At 41.3% G+C, this 15,712-nt stretch overlaps 1 protein-coding gene across 1 annotated transcript in view; it reads right to left on the bottom strand.

Annotated features, from left to right (window-relative positions):
• Nucleotides 1–15,712, bottom strand: part of DYNC1I1 (dynein cytoplasmic 1 intermediate chain 1) — a 311,144-nt gene that overhangs the window by 64,573 nt on the left and 230,859 nt on the right. The window contains exons 11-14 of the mRNA XM_035020602.1: nucleotides 10,295–10,441; nucleotides 6,296–6,409; nucleotides 3,696–3,829; nucleotides 40–184 (exon numbers count right to left, since the gene is read on the bottom strand). Of these exons, the coding sequence (XP_034876493.1) occupies nucleotides 40–184; nucleotides 3,696–3,829; nucleotides 6,296–6,409; nucleotides 10,295–10,441 (540 nt within the window). The remainder of the gene's footprint in view (nucleotides 1–39; nucleotides 185–3,695; nucleotides 3,830–6,295; nucleotides 6,410–10,294; nucleotides 10,442–15,712) is intronic.

Genomic DNA, 15,712 nt, shown 5'->3' with positions numbered 1-15,712 from the left:
GTATTTATTACCAGAGAACTTAAATCAAGACCTTCGTACCTTTGTGGTCCACAGTTTGACGGTCCAGTCAAATGACGACGTGACAAACAGGTGTGAAAAGTCGATTGGGCCCACGGCCATGTGGCAGTTAATTCCAGTCACTGGGCCCTGGTGACCTTCGAAGACCTCCCCGATACCGGCTTTGCTGCATGAAGACCACACAGGAGCAGAATTTCAGTGACCTTTGCAAAGCAGAGATTGCTTTTAAAAAAAAACCAAACTTGTCTCTGCATGATTACTTCTCCATAATTTAGAAGAACCACCATAAACCACCAAAGATGAAACCCCTTTCACAGTTATCTTAAGAGAAATAAAATGCTAGATTATTTTGATGATTAAAAAATAATATGGAGCAATATAATCTTTTTAACCTTCACAATTTAATATCAGATTTTGTCATTTAATCCTTTTTCAAGAGTTCCTCAAATCCTATCATTGTTGATGTAGCACATCAACGGAAAGCATACACACTTCAATCTCAGAAGCTTTCATATTTTACTCAATAAGGCTATTCTCTCCTTATGATGACTTGCAGCATACCTTCCATTTTAACTCCTTCTGGGAGGCCCACTGGCTACAGAACTCCACACATCCTTGTGTACCTACATTTACCTTTCCAAGGAAATTTTGTAAATGAAGTCGACATATCTCAAAAGGTAATACCCTTGCGACTTGTGAAAACCCTTGCCACCACAGTATGATACGCATAACTTAAATGTGATATTTAGAAAATAATGTTTTCAGTGAAAGAAGCGAAGTTTTCAAGTCTACCGAATGTAACTTCCATAAGGGCTGGTGCCTTGGTTTCTCGACACCAAGTGGTTGGCCTATAGTAAGTGCTCAACAAATATTTGTTGAAAGAAACCACAAGGGAAAAGAGACAAACTTAGGCCTTTTTTCCTCCCCCAAAAGAAGCACGTCTGAGAAATAGTGATACACACTGTGAAGGTTCTCCAAGGACATATGCCGCTCATGTAAGTAGGCTGGGATTATTTCCAGGCCCCTGTTACACAATAGTCCGCACACAACCATACCCGGTTAAAAAATACACCCCAAATGCTGTATTTTAAAAATGACGTTTATGAGGCTATGAATGAGACAAATACTTTGGGACTGTGGAATCTAAATATTATGTCACTGAGAGTAAAGTGAATTAAGTTATTAAAACATCTGGGCTTCTGGAGCACCAATAAATGTCAATGTGCTGAGCAAAATTTGAAATCATGAGAAAATGCTGCAGCGTGTGCTCCGTGTAACAGGCACTCAAAAAATTTTGCCCAGTGAAACTGCAAAAAGCAGTTCCGCACATGATCATTTGAACTCTTCTAAAGAACACGAGGAACTGATCTATGAAGTGGCCCCTGGTGAGACTCCACTTGCTCTTAACAGCATCCTGAAGGGGTTTATAGGGTGCAAAATGAGGACCTTATTTAATTTATGGAAGTGGATTTTCACCTTCTGTATGTTAGGTGAAAAACAGAAAATCCCCCTCTCCCCTCCCAACCCCTTATGCCTGTAAGACCCATTTGAAATTACTATGAAGCCAAATTCCTGCTATTTTACAACTTTATTAAGATCTGTATTTTATATTTCAGATGGATGGGCCAATGTAAGAAGCAAAATCAAGCGCATTGTAAAAAGATTTGTGGTTTTCACCTTAGGTACCCTTCTTTTGAACCACACCGCAAATTCTGATTGTGCTTGAAAAGGACAAGAGCCACAGAACAAAAATGTTCACCGTGTAAAACATTATTCACATTAGAGAAACTGAAAAAGAAAAAAAATCTGAAAGTTATCAGTGAACATGTTCTGTGGCTTTCACAGATAAATAAGGTCCTGGATTAGGTCGATGGAACCTAGATGCCTTGTTGGTTCTAATAAATGTGTAGATAACGCTGTGACCCTGTATCTGGTCCCCTGCATTCTCCGCGCCTCTCTCATGCCACTTATGACCTTCTACCCATGTTGCAGATATACGTACATTTACCTTGCCCATCATCATCACTTTCTTGAAGGCGGAAACCAGGTTTATACAATGTCTGCATGCCTGGCAGCATCTAGCGGTGCACTTTGCTCCAAGTAGGTGTGCATCCAAATGTTTGTATGAATGAACAACTTTATCAGGTCTTTTTATGCTTTCATAAAACTTTAATGCATGGTTTTAGCCAGTTTTATGGCATAGAACTATGAGGCATCTCTTCCTACTCATCTTTAAATCATGCAAGCAGGGGGAAATACTGCTTGTTTTTATGTGTAGAACAGTAGGAACATCACAGCTCATATTATGTGAGTGGAAGAATCCCATAGTTGGGCTATGGATGCTTATTACTTCTACAAATCACAAAAACACAGGAGTATAAACTTGAAACAATTTCTGATTTCTCATTAAATGTAAACAGCCTGGGATGAGTACAAGAGATGAAAAATCTATTGAATTAGAACTCCTAAGGTGAAAGAAATTTAAGTACCAAAGTGAACAGTGAACCTTTCAAAAGATGGTGAAGCTGCTCATTAAGTCTTACATGCAATTTTACAATAATTCTAATTACTGGATTCTACTTTATCCTGATGGTTTTCCAGGGGCATTCACCAATCTCTCAGTCAAGGCAGAATTCTTATTACTTGGAAACTTCATGGTGGCTTATATCTCATACCATCCCAGCCTCTCTGATTGAGAGGAAGAGCCCCAAAGCATCTCTCTATTTTACTTGGGTCATTATTATTTGGGTTATTATTATTATTATTTCTCGATTCCCCATATAGATTTTCAGCTCCTCGCTTACTATGTGTCAGGCCCTGGGCAGAAAATCAATGATGAAATGGAAAGAGTTTAGTAAGAGAAAAATGGCAGATGAATGAATAGTTGAAATAAAATATAATTAATGCTATTGTAGAAGCATATATACGAATATATAAAATAGCAAACCTATCTTTCAGCCTGTAGTCCAATCCCATTTACTAGACTTAAATTTTCTCTGTAGTACTTACCATCTCAAGCCACATATTCCCTTGTTCAGTAGTTTATTGTCTTTCACCCTCAACCAGAATATGAACTCCACGTCTGTTTTGTTCCCTACTGCATCCTCATGATGTCACGGTGCTGGGCACATGGTAGATTCTCAGTAAGTATTCCTCGGAAACACGAATGAATAAAAGGAATGCCAATTCTATGAAACCATAAAGGAGGAGAGGGTTTTCTCTGCTCAAGGGAGTCAGGAGAGGCTTCCATGTGGAAGGACCTCTGGGCTGGCTCTTGAAGGCCGAGGAGGAATGAACCAGGCCAAGAAGAGAGGAGAAGAAACAGGGTGGGAACTCATGGAGGTGTGTGGGGGTAAGCCGCGTTTGGGGACTGTTATCCCCCATGGGTGTGTGGCTGGAGCCTGAAAGCCGAGGCTTGGAAGGAGCATGTAGTCAAGGGTCTTATATGATCTACTAAGCAGCTTGGGCTTTCCTCCTCAAGGCAGTGTGAACCATGTGAGGCTTACAAGGGCTAACGATCAGAGCAGATGGATGCTCTAAGATAATGGGAACTTGAGGTGTGCTTTGTATGTCTTCAGTTATGCCTTTCTCATAACGCAAGATGGTTCTAATCCAGAATGCAATAACAGACTTTCGGAAGTGAGAAACGCGTCATCGGTAAGAAAACACAAAATCACCTTCCATGACGACAGGCCGTGTAGACAGTACCCTCCTCACTGCCAACCACGAAGTTATTGACGTCTCCCGTCGGGAAAGCCATTCCGGTAACAGCCACAGGCTTGGACTTATTGTACACCAGCTCCATGCTCTCCTACCAAGACACAGCGTGGTAACGTTCCCTCTGTCAACTCCTCGCCATGCCAAAGATAGCACGGAAAAATCATTTGGCTCAATCGTCTGTTTGCTTTTCACACAGCATTACAAAAGACCCCGGCTGTGCCAGAAACCACGCGTTCCTGCCCCTGACACTCATGCTTCTGTGTATCTCTGGTTTCAGGCCGGCTGGATCTCATCAGCGTGTGCTGCTTCTTAAGTCAGGCAGAGATGACAGGTGAGAATTTTGAAACTAATGGGGCAGAAACTAAAGATAATACTGTAATGGTTACACTTGTCAGCCCCGGGCTTTAATAAAACACACAATACCCTCATATTTACAAACATGTTCGGCATCAACTGTTCGTGAGAGTACACGTGTATTAATATCAGATGTACTAAGCACATGTGTCAAAGCAGGAGTGTGTGTCCTCCATGGACTCAAACCAGAAAGTTGTCACTCAAGTCAGAAAAACCAGATTTCAACGGGGACATGATTTCATGAAGCGCAGCCGTTGGGTGTGTAGGCTTCTATTGAAGTAAGTCTTTAAAATAGCAAATGAAAGTCTTTTTTTTAAATCTCAGATTATTTTCAAAATCAGGAATCAAAGTATATTTTAGGAGACGTTCTGCCGAATTCAGTTTAATGATGGTAAAGAGTAAGTATAACTAACACCCCTAAATATTTCTGGCTATTTACATTAAAGAGCCTACTTTGTGTACCTGGAGTAATTTTAAAGAAATCATTTTAGGGGATCATGTTGCTATAGTTGTTAGGGAGTTTAGTCTTTTTGCGCAAATTAATAAGCCAGGTCACCTGAGCCGAGGAGTCCAGAAATCGGCTGCGTGTGCTAACAGTCGGGGTAGCTCAGATCATATGGTCATGTGACATGCTCGCAGTACATGAGAGTCACACACACAAGGAGTGCATCCATGAGGGGACACTATGATAGTACAGAAAGCTGGACTGTCCAATGGGCTGTTCCGTCACTCAGATTAGGAGCAGGAAAGGTACAGTCTCTCAGTCACCCACTTGGAACAGAGAGGGAGAGGGCGACTGCTGAATGCTCCCGGTCTGCCTGCCATCCCTGGACATCTCTGTACAGGGACAGGAGTCGGTGGGCATGCTAAAACTCATAAAAGTGGTCTTGCAGCCCCTGTCCGACTGGTTTTAACTTAAACAAATGCACATTTAATCAGCCAAATGGGCAATTAAAAATTCCTAATTAGAGGGTTCGCTCTTCTATCTGTTTGTAATCTCCATGCTTTTAAAAGCAAACAACGTATTGCTAAGAATTTTAAGACAAAGTTATAAAATAGCCACACACAACTCCCAACTTGTATAATGGTAAAGATCAGTCAAAACAGATGAACTTAAGTAGTTCATCTTTAAGTTAAGCTTATTAGATCTTCCCCATCAACCCCCCACCCCAAATTATAAAAAGAATTTACTTAGTCTTAATATTCTCTACATCTGTATTTGGGAGACTTATGGGAGGTTCTTTATGGCTTCACATTTCCTTACGTGTTTTGGAACGCCAGTGTCTTCTAAAATTGTGAGCCAGACATTCTAGGGTCGTTATTCCAGGAAAGGGAATAGAATGTTAACACTGAGAATTATCTCCTAGATATCTTTATAATTTTCTTGATGTTACCCCACGTTTTGTCAAAGTCTCTAACACTAAACCCTTCTCTGCGTTTTTAGTTGGAGGACAATGAAATACTTTTCTTCCCCCACAAAGAAATGTGGACAGAATGCATCTCTGCCTGTGTTTATGCGTGCACGGACGCACCTTGTATACACACATATATTCTGCAAGTTGCATTTAGATGCCTCCCCCCAGTGGTCTCTTCCCCTGTGCTTCTTTGTTTGGTTTCCATTACTGTAATCAGTAGTGGTTTGGAAATTTTGGAATTTTTGCATTTTCAACTTCTCATTTGTTGAGCAAGGAATGGCAGGAGCCATCCTCACAAACATTCCAGAGGACAAAACAGATGGTTGGACAAATTCTTCATACACACAGGCGGTTGTCTAGGCTACGGATGCAAGCAAGGGCTTGGATTTCTGTTGCGCGGGGACACCTTTCCTCCAAGGCAAGTGCCCATAAAAGATTGCTCTGTGGAGCTCCAACTTCGTTTGCATTTGTTTAACAATGCTGTAGGGTAAGTACAATTCATACCACAGGCAACTTCTATAATTACTATGCTTTAAAATGGATTATTTCATTTTCACTTGAAACTGACCTAAGGATTAACGTATTACAATAATTACATGATTTACGGTAAAGGAAATGGGTTTTGGCTTCAGGAGGAGACTGCTGAAAGCAGGCCCCACTCTTTCAAGTGCATCCACTGGTTTTAGCTCCTATAGGATGTGAGGGTTTGGCTTATAGGAACTATGTTCCATTAGGCAAGTATCTCTTTTAACCAGGATGCTCTACTGTGTAGGGGAAAACAAACCCACCTGTGGAGTTGAGAGCATGTCCAGGCTCCAGGAACACATCTTACCATCAGTAGAGACAGTGATGAGGTTATGAGCGTTCTGAGTCCCCACAACATTTACACAGTACACGGGATGCTGCGAAAACGTAAACATGGGGGATCAGACGACGATCCAGGAGGAAATGCTTACATCGGAGTGTCCAACACATTACTCTAAAAGGAGGATTAAAGAGTGACAGAATCCTCCAATAATACAAGCCTCAGGTCATTTGCCACTTTTGATTTGAACCTGACTGCTTCCTAAAAGCTCTGGCAGCAACGCCCAGGAGCGAAAACACTTCCCAAGCCTCACCTTGCTCCGTCAGGGGCAGCCCCCCGGAGCTGAAGGAAGCAGAGCAAATGATGATTGATGGGTCAGAAGCAGCACATAGTTTGGCTGCTAAGCTCACCATGAGTGAGGAAAACAGACAGCTTTCAAAAGAGTACAACTATTGACTTTTGGAACGAATATGTGTTACTAAATCTGGAGGTTAGTGCATTATAATCACAGTGCCAAACGTTTGTTAACATTCTTTATAGAAAAGTGGTTAATATTCATCAGCCTCTTTAATTTGAGGGAGAGATATTGGTAGCAGGGCTTACTGGCACGAGACACCTCCTGAGATAAAATTAGGCTCTTTTGTGTCACTGCAAAATCTAGGATAATGATAGATTCATTTTTTAAAAATATCATTTGGGCTACTACTACGGAGGCTTCGATTTGGCCGGGGCCTTGAGGAAGGTCATTTATACATCCTGGGAATCATAAGCAAGATGCTCTAACCTCCCGTCATAACTCTGTAGAATCCTAAATGGTAGGCTAAAATCATTTGCAGCTGCACATTAAATACTAAATGGAAGGTTAGCATAAGCAGAACCTAGCAGTCATGTGGGTTAGATTTCAGGCAGCTTAGCCATCATGGGCCAAGCCACAACTTAGCTGGTGCCTCTCTGTGCAAATAGTGGACAGTCTAAGTCTTACTCTTGATGAGTTACTATCCATAATACCCAGCCACAATGACAATGAAACAATCTTTAATACTGGAAAGTTGATATTATATAAAGGATGGTTCCCAAACTATTATTATCATATAAACTCCTGGTCAGAAGGAACCGTAATCATCATCTAGCGCAGCTAGTCATCTGTTTCCACCAAGAGGTGGTCCAAACTCTGCTGAAACACCTTTCTTAAGGGTAGTCAGTTTTTGCACCAATTCCTGGAGATTTCTTCCTTCTACCACTGGGGATCAAGAAAGCTCAAGGAGATGCTTTTATTTAGTACAGTGCCCTCTGGGATCATACAGATCAAGTCCAAACAATATTTATAGAGTGTTGTTATGTTACCCCTCTCCCCCAGTCTTGTCGTACTCAGACTAATCCTCGCCAATTCCTCCAAAGGGTCTCGAGTACCCAGCTTTCAGGCTTTCAATACCCTCCCGATGCCGGTCACTCCCTTTTGAATATGTTATATTTTGTCTGAGCTCCTCTTACAGTGAAGTTCCAAGAACAAAACACAACTGTCGACCTATATTCTGAGCAACAGAATACAGAAATCTAGAAAGTGTTGAATTTTCACTTCTCGCATGATAAAAAGTACAATTGTATTTATATATGCTAAGATTACATTGGCTTTTTTGGCAATTGGATGGCCAACTGAATCCCTAAGTCTTGTTCACGCCACATTCCTACAGAAACTTTCAATCAGCCTTAGTGGATGTGGACAGTGGTGAGTACAGCAGGGATCTGAAACTCAGTGCTACCCTTATCAGGTCTCTAAGTTTCAGGAGGACAGACTGGTTGTGGGACTGTGTGCAATGATTTTTCCCAAGCCTCCGGTGTGTGTGGAACCTGCGAGCAGTGAAACTCAAGGCCCCAGCCACAAGCATTCAAAGCTCCATGTGGAAATCAAGTGGGAGAATGGATGAAACAAATCTTCACCTAAAAACAGCAGACAGTAACACTGAAGCACAGGAAAGCAAGGTCCAAATGTTGTTGTGAACCTGAAATCCGCCTAGTGATTTTCAGCAAGGGTCCAATGGGGTTTCATTGTTAACCACCAAGCATCAACACAAAGCACCAAAATTCTAGTGGATTGGGACTCCTAAGGGTAGTAATTGGAGGGAAAGGAAAGCATCTAGAAGAATGTATAGAGCTGAATGCCTCGAGTGCATGGTAGCCCCTCCCTAGCTTTAATCAGTACTACTAGCCTGTGCTTTCATGAGTAATAAAACTCGGCTTAAAAGAAAAGAGAGAGATGTAAAGAAACCAGAACAGAAGCAGACACGTGGGAAAGCCTACACACACACACACACACAGAGGCATCCACAACTCTACTTAATGGAAAGAAAAAAGCAATGCCACAGCTCATTTTTCCAGTATACATGCCAGATTGTTTTTATTTATTTAAGGAATAAACTTACTGTGTGGCAGAAGGGTTTTGCTTTAATTAGGATTTCCTGTTGTCCCAAATGCATATGTGTGGTGGGTGTGAAAGGAAATTAGTAATCTGTGGCGGGCCTCTTTTTCCTTAACCACTTTTGATCCTGGTACCAATCAGCCAGGCATTAGTGGAAGTTGAAAGGCAGTCACAAAATTAACTGTGCCCTTTTAGCTATGGACTCAACAAAACGCAGCAAGAGGGGAAAAATGTTTTATTTTTGAACAGAAATATGTTACTGTTTGATAATAATAGAATTTTAATTGTAATGATCATATCCTAAGTTACTTGACAAAGAAAGCTTAACTCTTTGGAAGAGCTCCTGGATTTGGATTTTCCCCTGAAACTTATTGCTCTAACATTTGGATTTATAATTTTTGAAATTTCATGAGATGTGCTCAGAAACACACCAGATATGCGCATCCAGCCAAGAAGTGGTTTCATACGACTTGAGCACAAACACCTGTGTCAAGCTGTCTTCTCCTGGGTCACAATTTTCTGTTATTAGTTTGCAGAAATGGGGTAGGCAAGAGCAATTTTCCAAGATTCCCAAGAACTCATTTCACCTGCATGTGTCTCAGGCCCAAGTCAATCAGAATTAAGGCTGACTTGGTATTTGTCATTTCCCATCATCAATCTTACAAGGGTGGAAGAATTTCCCTCTTCATGGTCCTAGCAAAGGCAGCCAGCAGTCCTTTCTTAAAGTTAAAATGGTTTTGAGGCCAGTGGATGGAGCAAATGAGGCAACCACATTAAGGAAATTGAAACAAGAGTTGAGCTGTATCCTTGGGCATAATTTGGGCATTTCAGAGAAAGAACATCAGTTACTCTGCATGTCAAGGTAGCAAGGATTGATGGAGACATGCCTGTCTTCTCATTCCTTCTAACAGATGCTAAACACACCTGTCATTCTCTTAAAGGAAATGACAGAGTAGTTGTCTTATGAACACTATACTGAACCTCTTCTGCGAAATTGTGGGTAATGGTTTTGAGATGTTGACTTTTAACCCGAGGGATTATATTGTCACTGTAGACTTTACCATTGAGACTTACAACCATACATTCCAGAATTTAAAGTTATAGCACTCCCTCAAATCACAGATGGAAAAGGACTGTTGGCAAAAGTCCCATATACCATCCCTAGACATGAAATGCTTACTCTTCATGGCCCATTTGAAAATATGAGTTTCCACGTTACAATGTCAATGCAAAGAGTTTCTTTACAACAATTTCACAGATACCTCTTCCCAAGTTTCTCCCTGTGTCCTTTTGTAGTTTTAATCTGTCCCCACCTCACCAATGGTCTTTGGTGCATCCAGAGAGATCCCTCCTCTGTGCTAAAACTTGTAGATCATTAAGAGATTTTCTCTACACCCAGTGCTTCCTTCACCTACTTTTTGCTCGGCTTTATTTCAGTCTGTCAGGATACAATTGCTACAAATTACACACTTCTAACTTGGAGTTACTGACCACATGCGTACTTCTGTCAGTTATCCCCTTTCAGGGCTTGGGTGGCTGACAGAGAAATGACAAAAACTGACTTACGGTGTGGGCAGCAGCTGACAAGGGTGTCCTCTGCACTGGCGTCCTTCGATGACTGCGATTATCCCACAGGACAATCTGGCCCGAGTAAGTCCCACCAACCACCAAGTTGGGATGGAAACGAGCGAAGCACACAGACATCACAGAGGACTGGGAGGAGAAAGGGGAGAAACGTGTACTGTGAAATGGTTGGCGAAGGCTTGTTTCTTCCTGAAGAGAAAACAGTTCATCACATCAACTCAACACATCCTGGAAAACATAAAGCAACTCTTAAATGCGTAGTCAGTAGAATATTTTGTACCTCGACACAGACTTTTCCCTTGAGGGGTTGGTCAATGTTTACCCCGTGAAACTTGAAATTTGACATCCTGGCCATGTCTTCAAATAGGCATAAAACCAAGCTTATGTGTGTCATTGTCTTGTGGTATGTAAAGCTTGGTTTATGTGGACTTTTCCCATTTTATTGACAAAATTGCATCAGAAGTAATATTAATTCTCCACGAAAGTCTTTACAAAGCAATTCTTTACTTTGAGGGCATGGCCACATCGAGTTATACTATATACAGTGTTGGCAAAACTTCAAGGACCTTAAGACGTGGTGCTTTTTTTTTTTGGTTTTGTGTTCTCGCCTTAATGTAGACTTCTAGGAAGTATACTGACCTCAGACTGCTCCAACTGGTTCCTCCCCAAATTCCCTCATCTCCCATGGGCATTCTCTTGACCTTGATCCTGCCCACTTCAGACAATTCTTAATGTTATTCTTTGCCTATTTTAACAAACAGTCAGAAGTGGATTTCAGTCCAGCTCTACCAGGGCCTGTCATAGCATCACAAATTTGGTTTCTGAAATTCCACAAAAGACTACTGGGCACTACATTTTATAGGAAATTACTTAGAACCATGATACACTTAAAATCAGATAAGTTGGCCGTTCCACATTTGCAAAAAAAAGTCCATTTTGATCCCCACAGTGCTTCCATGTTTGTGTTTATATGTGGAAGCAATTTTTTAAAATAAATACATTTCATCCTTTCAATTAAATTCAATGAATGACCTTACGTGTGAGAAAGGCATTGTACCAGGCATGATGGGAATACAAAGGTAGTCATTGCCCTCAACAAACTTGTGCCCTGATAAAAGAGAAAAGCATGCATGCCGATGAACAGAGCTGCATATGCTGCTAGTCCATATATGCTAGTCCAAGCCTTCCTATGAAATAGAAAAAGATGCCTCTCTGCATAGACATAGACATGTGGGGAGGTGCATGCCTTGGCAAGTGGAGAGTAAGGGGGATCTTTGTCTTCATTTATCCCTTGGGTTTGACATCCTTGTGCAGGACACAATTTGCACACACAAAGAGCAGCCTTGAATGTGATGCATGCCATGACTAAATCATCATAGTAGCATGTGTGCGTGCATGTGTGTCCTTCTGTGTGTGACAGGGGAGGTGGGAAAGATTAGTTTTAGCTAGGGGAGGGGAGAAAAGAGGAGAGTGGAAAGGGTGGATGATTAGGAAGACCTCATGAATGGGAATGTTTCACCCCTTGAAGTACCTGCGGAACTCTCAGCAAGTGGAGAGGAAAAGAAATAGGCATTCCTGGGAGATGGGGTAATAGGATGAAAGACTGGAGGCTGGTAAAGAGCCCAAACCAGCAGTCTGGTTTTGGTGGGAAGGAGCTTGAACGGAAGAGGCAGGTAGTAGGGAATGTGGCTAGAGAGGTCACCTGGGCCAGATAAAAGACGGCCTTGAATGGCAGGCACTGTTTGGATTTTTTTTTGTGGACGATAGTGAGCAAGAATAGCTTTCTGAGGAAAAATGTGAGAGGATCAAAGGTTGTCACTGATAGGCCAGCAAAGTGAAAAAGTGATTGGAAAAAAAAATTATGATCTCTTCCTGAATGGGAAGCTAAACATCCATTTCTAAAAAGATCAGATCTACTATCAGCCTAAGTCTTCCTTGTCAGAAAGAGCCTCAGATACGCTGAGGTAGAAGAAAGAATGCAGACTATTTTTCAATGTCATGTTTTCCTAGTTTGAATGATTTTCAGTTCCAATTCCTTGAACATGATTAGATGGAGAACATGCTTGTGCCCCAATCTGGTTTTCATAAAGTTCAAGAATAACTCTCAATAATGATACTGAATTAAAGAAAAAGAAAATAATGCTGGTCAGCTTCTTGTTTTACACATCCCACAGAAGCGATTCTTAGTTTTCAACTGATGAAATTCTTATGTTGCTCGAGCTATGTTGGAAACATTTTCTTTAAAGCTTCAGAAAGACTTAAAATTATCCAGGTGGTATCAGCCATTGAATTTACCAAAGCTCCGATCAATATGGATAAAGGAAGGTCATTAAATTTGAAAAATCCAGAATTCAACCACTTGATTGCTTCTGTGTTTCAGTTACATCTCAGCAAATACCACTCCAAACCTTTTCTCTAAACTAGAGAAAAATAAACAGTGGAGGTACTTCTACGAAACTGAAACACATAGTTGTCAATCACCTAGAATCCAACTCCACAAAGTGAGAACACTGTCTAATTCCTACTTTTTCATTCCATACTTTTTCATTCATTATTTGTTCATTATTCATTGTTCACTTAATCATCAAACACATTTCCCACTAAGTACTAATGAAACCATTTCAAGGAGTTTTAAATGTGACAAATGCCCCCAATCTCGAATTCAGAATTCTATTTGCATTTGATAAAAAGTCAAATTCATGCTAAAAAAAGAGTAACAATACCTTAGAGCCCCAGAGTTCTATCACCAAAGTCTACTTTGTTCTGCTGCAAACCAAAACATGAGGACAAAGAGAAGACACATATTTTTATTTTCTATTTGGAAGATTAGCAATGGAGGAGAAGTTATGTGATTATCAATTTTGTTTATATTTTAAGCATCAAACATTATTTATAATATGTATTCTATGTATTCTAGAACATAAAGGCTCAAGACATCTCCAGACTGTGCCTCATTTGACATACTATCATTCATATGGAAACACTAAGCCAGTATGATCTCAATTATCTAGATGTAAAGTTTAAAGTTTAGTCATTTCTTGAGATGTTTTTAAGTACCCTGATGTTTGATGTAATGGTGGCAAACATTTGGATGATTGACTGAAGTTTTTATTTTTCATCCAAATGTTTAGGTTCCTACGGTCACATGGGAACAGTCCCCCAATTATGGAGAAAGTTCTTCTAATTTGGAAAGTCTGCACCAACCCCTAGGAGTAAAGTTTTAGAAAAACCCCTGCAATCTCCTGCTGCTAATACAGCTACTGACCTAGTTGTTGTTGCCAATTGTCTTGGAATTTATTGACTGTCAGCATAAGGAGCAAAGGATGATATCACCCTGTCAGTTATAACGATTTGGTAAAGAGTAAAAAGAGCATTCCAGAAATACTGATTGACGCTACTAAAATATGCAGGTTTTTTTTTTTTTTAAAGATTTTATTTATTCATTTGAGACAGAGAGAATGAGAGAGAGAGAGAGAGCACATGAGAGGGGGAGGGTCAGAGGGAGAAGCAGACTCCCCGCCGAGCAGGGAGCCCGATGCGGGACTCGATCCAGGGACTCCAGGATCATGACCTGAGCCGAAGGCAGTCGCTTAACCAACTGAGCCACCCAGGTGCCCCTGCAGGGTTTTTTGTTGTTCTCATTTGCACAGTACATTTTCTGAAGACATAGTATATGAAAACCATTATTAATAATATTAACGTTATTTTAAAAACTTCATCACTTTCCTAGGCATTTAAAATTTTGTAGCCAATTCAGTTATTCAGGGTCATAATAAAGCATTATTAAAACTATATGATTAATACAATTTAGACAAGCAAAATTAATTGGAAACAAGAAGCTGCTTTGTTAGGTTTTTTTTTTTTTTAAGATTTTATTTATTTATTTGAGAGAGAGAGAGAAGGAGAGACAGCGAGAGAGCACAAGTGGGGAGGAGAGGGAGAAGCAGGCTCCCCGCTGAGCAGGGAGCCTGAAGCGGGACTCGATTCCAGGACCGCAGAATCATGACCTGAGCCGAAGGCAGATGCTCAGCCGACTGAGCCACCCAGGCGCCCCTATTCTTAGTTCTTTAAGAATATATATCTCGGTGCGTCTGGGTGGCTCAGTCGGTTAAGCGTCTGCCTTCGGCTTAGGTCATGCTCCCAGGGTCCTGGGATCGAGCCCCATGTCAGGCTCCCTGCTCTGTGGGAAACCTGCTTCTCCCTCTCCTACTCCCCCTGCTTGTGTTCCCTCTCTCGCTGTCTGTCAAAATAAATAAAATCTTAAAAAAGAATATGTATCTCTATAAATATTTTTGGAGTTTTAACTATTTCCTTATTTTATTCTTTAAAATATCAGAGTCTTAGATTCATTTTGAGAAATAACGCATGGCCTTTAAACATTCAAATCAAGTAGTTTACACGAGTGGAAGAATAATGATAAAGTTGATGAGAATTTCTGGACAGTGTTAATGTCTAATCAGTGTAAGTTTTTCTGACACTGCAGTTGTATGTTTTTACAAGGCTAGTGAGTTCACTATCTGGCCCAGAAATATGATTGACTCATACAGTAAAAGCTTGATATAAAACCAGTGAGTCTGACCGGCTATATCCCAACACAAGTCACACAGAAATAGTATTATACGAGGAACCACCGTCTCCAAGAGGACGAGCACCACATTTTGATTATCAGCATATTATAGTTCCATCCAATCAGGACAAGCAAGGTTTGGGGACTATGTTTAGAGCATCTGGGCATCTCTATTGACAATTTCTGGTGCCCTCCACAGATGTGGCAGCCCAGATGCTCTGGAGGAAACTTTATTTTTTACTCTTGAGCAGACTGCTTGGTTACTGGCTGTCCCTGCAAAGGCAGCCCTCGCCCTTGTCCCTCTGGCCACACGTCCACTTGCACATGAGCTGACCCACTAGACAGGGTTCCACACTCTCCTCATCTATTTCAAAAAAAGGCAGTTATTTTCTCCCATTCACAGGGTGAATTCAGAGACGAGATGGGTGGAGACTCCGCTTTCAAGGGCTCCCTCTGCTCGCTGCACCCCCACTGCATTCAACAGCAGTCAGCCCCAACCCCTCTTTCAGTGGCTGTGGGGGCTGTTTTCTATTTTAGAGAGCTAATCTTGGCCAGTTTCGGGACGGTACTTCCCCTTAACCACAGCCCCAGATGCCCAGGACAAACAGCCTTGGTCACTGCTGGCTGGGCAGCTTGTCCCTTATGTTCACATTTGATATGGTTGCCCGAGTCCTTTTGTGTGTGGCACTCTGCCCACTCCCCAGCCACCATGCCTGGGTGGGAGGGAGAGGGGTCTTGCATTCAAAAGCATCTCCTATTTCAAGTACCATCTCTTCTGGGGAGAGGTTGGTCCCAAGAGGGAATGGCCATATTGTTGCCATATGCTGTTTAAT

This window comes from Mirounga leonina, unplaced genomic scaffold (genome assembly GCF_011800145.1).
Source record: "Mirounga leonina isolate KUSES-001 unplaced genomic scaffold, KU_Mleo_1.0 Mir_174, whole genome shotgun sequence".
Classification (NCBI taxonomy): Eukaryota; Metazoa; Chordata; class Mammalia; order Carnivora; family Phocidae; genus Mirounga; species Mirounga leonina.
Note: the sequence above shows the minus strand (reverse complement) of the source record. Positions and strands in the feature narration are given on the sequence as shown.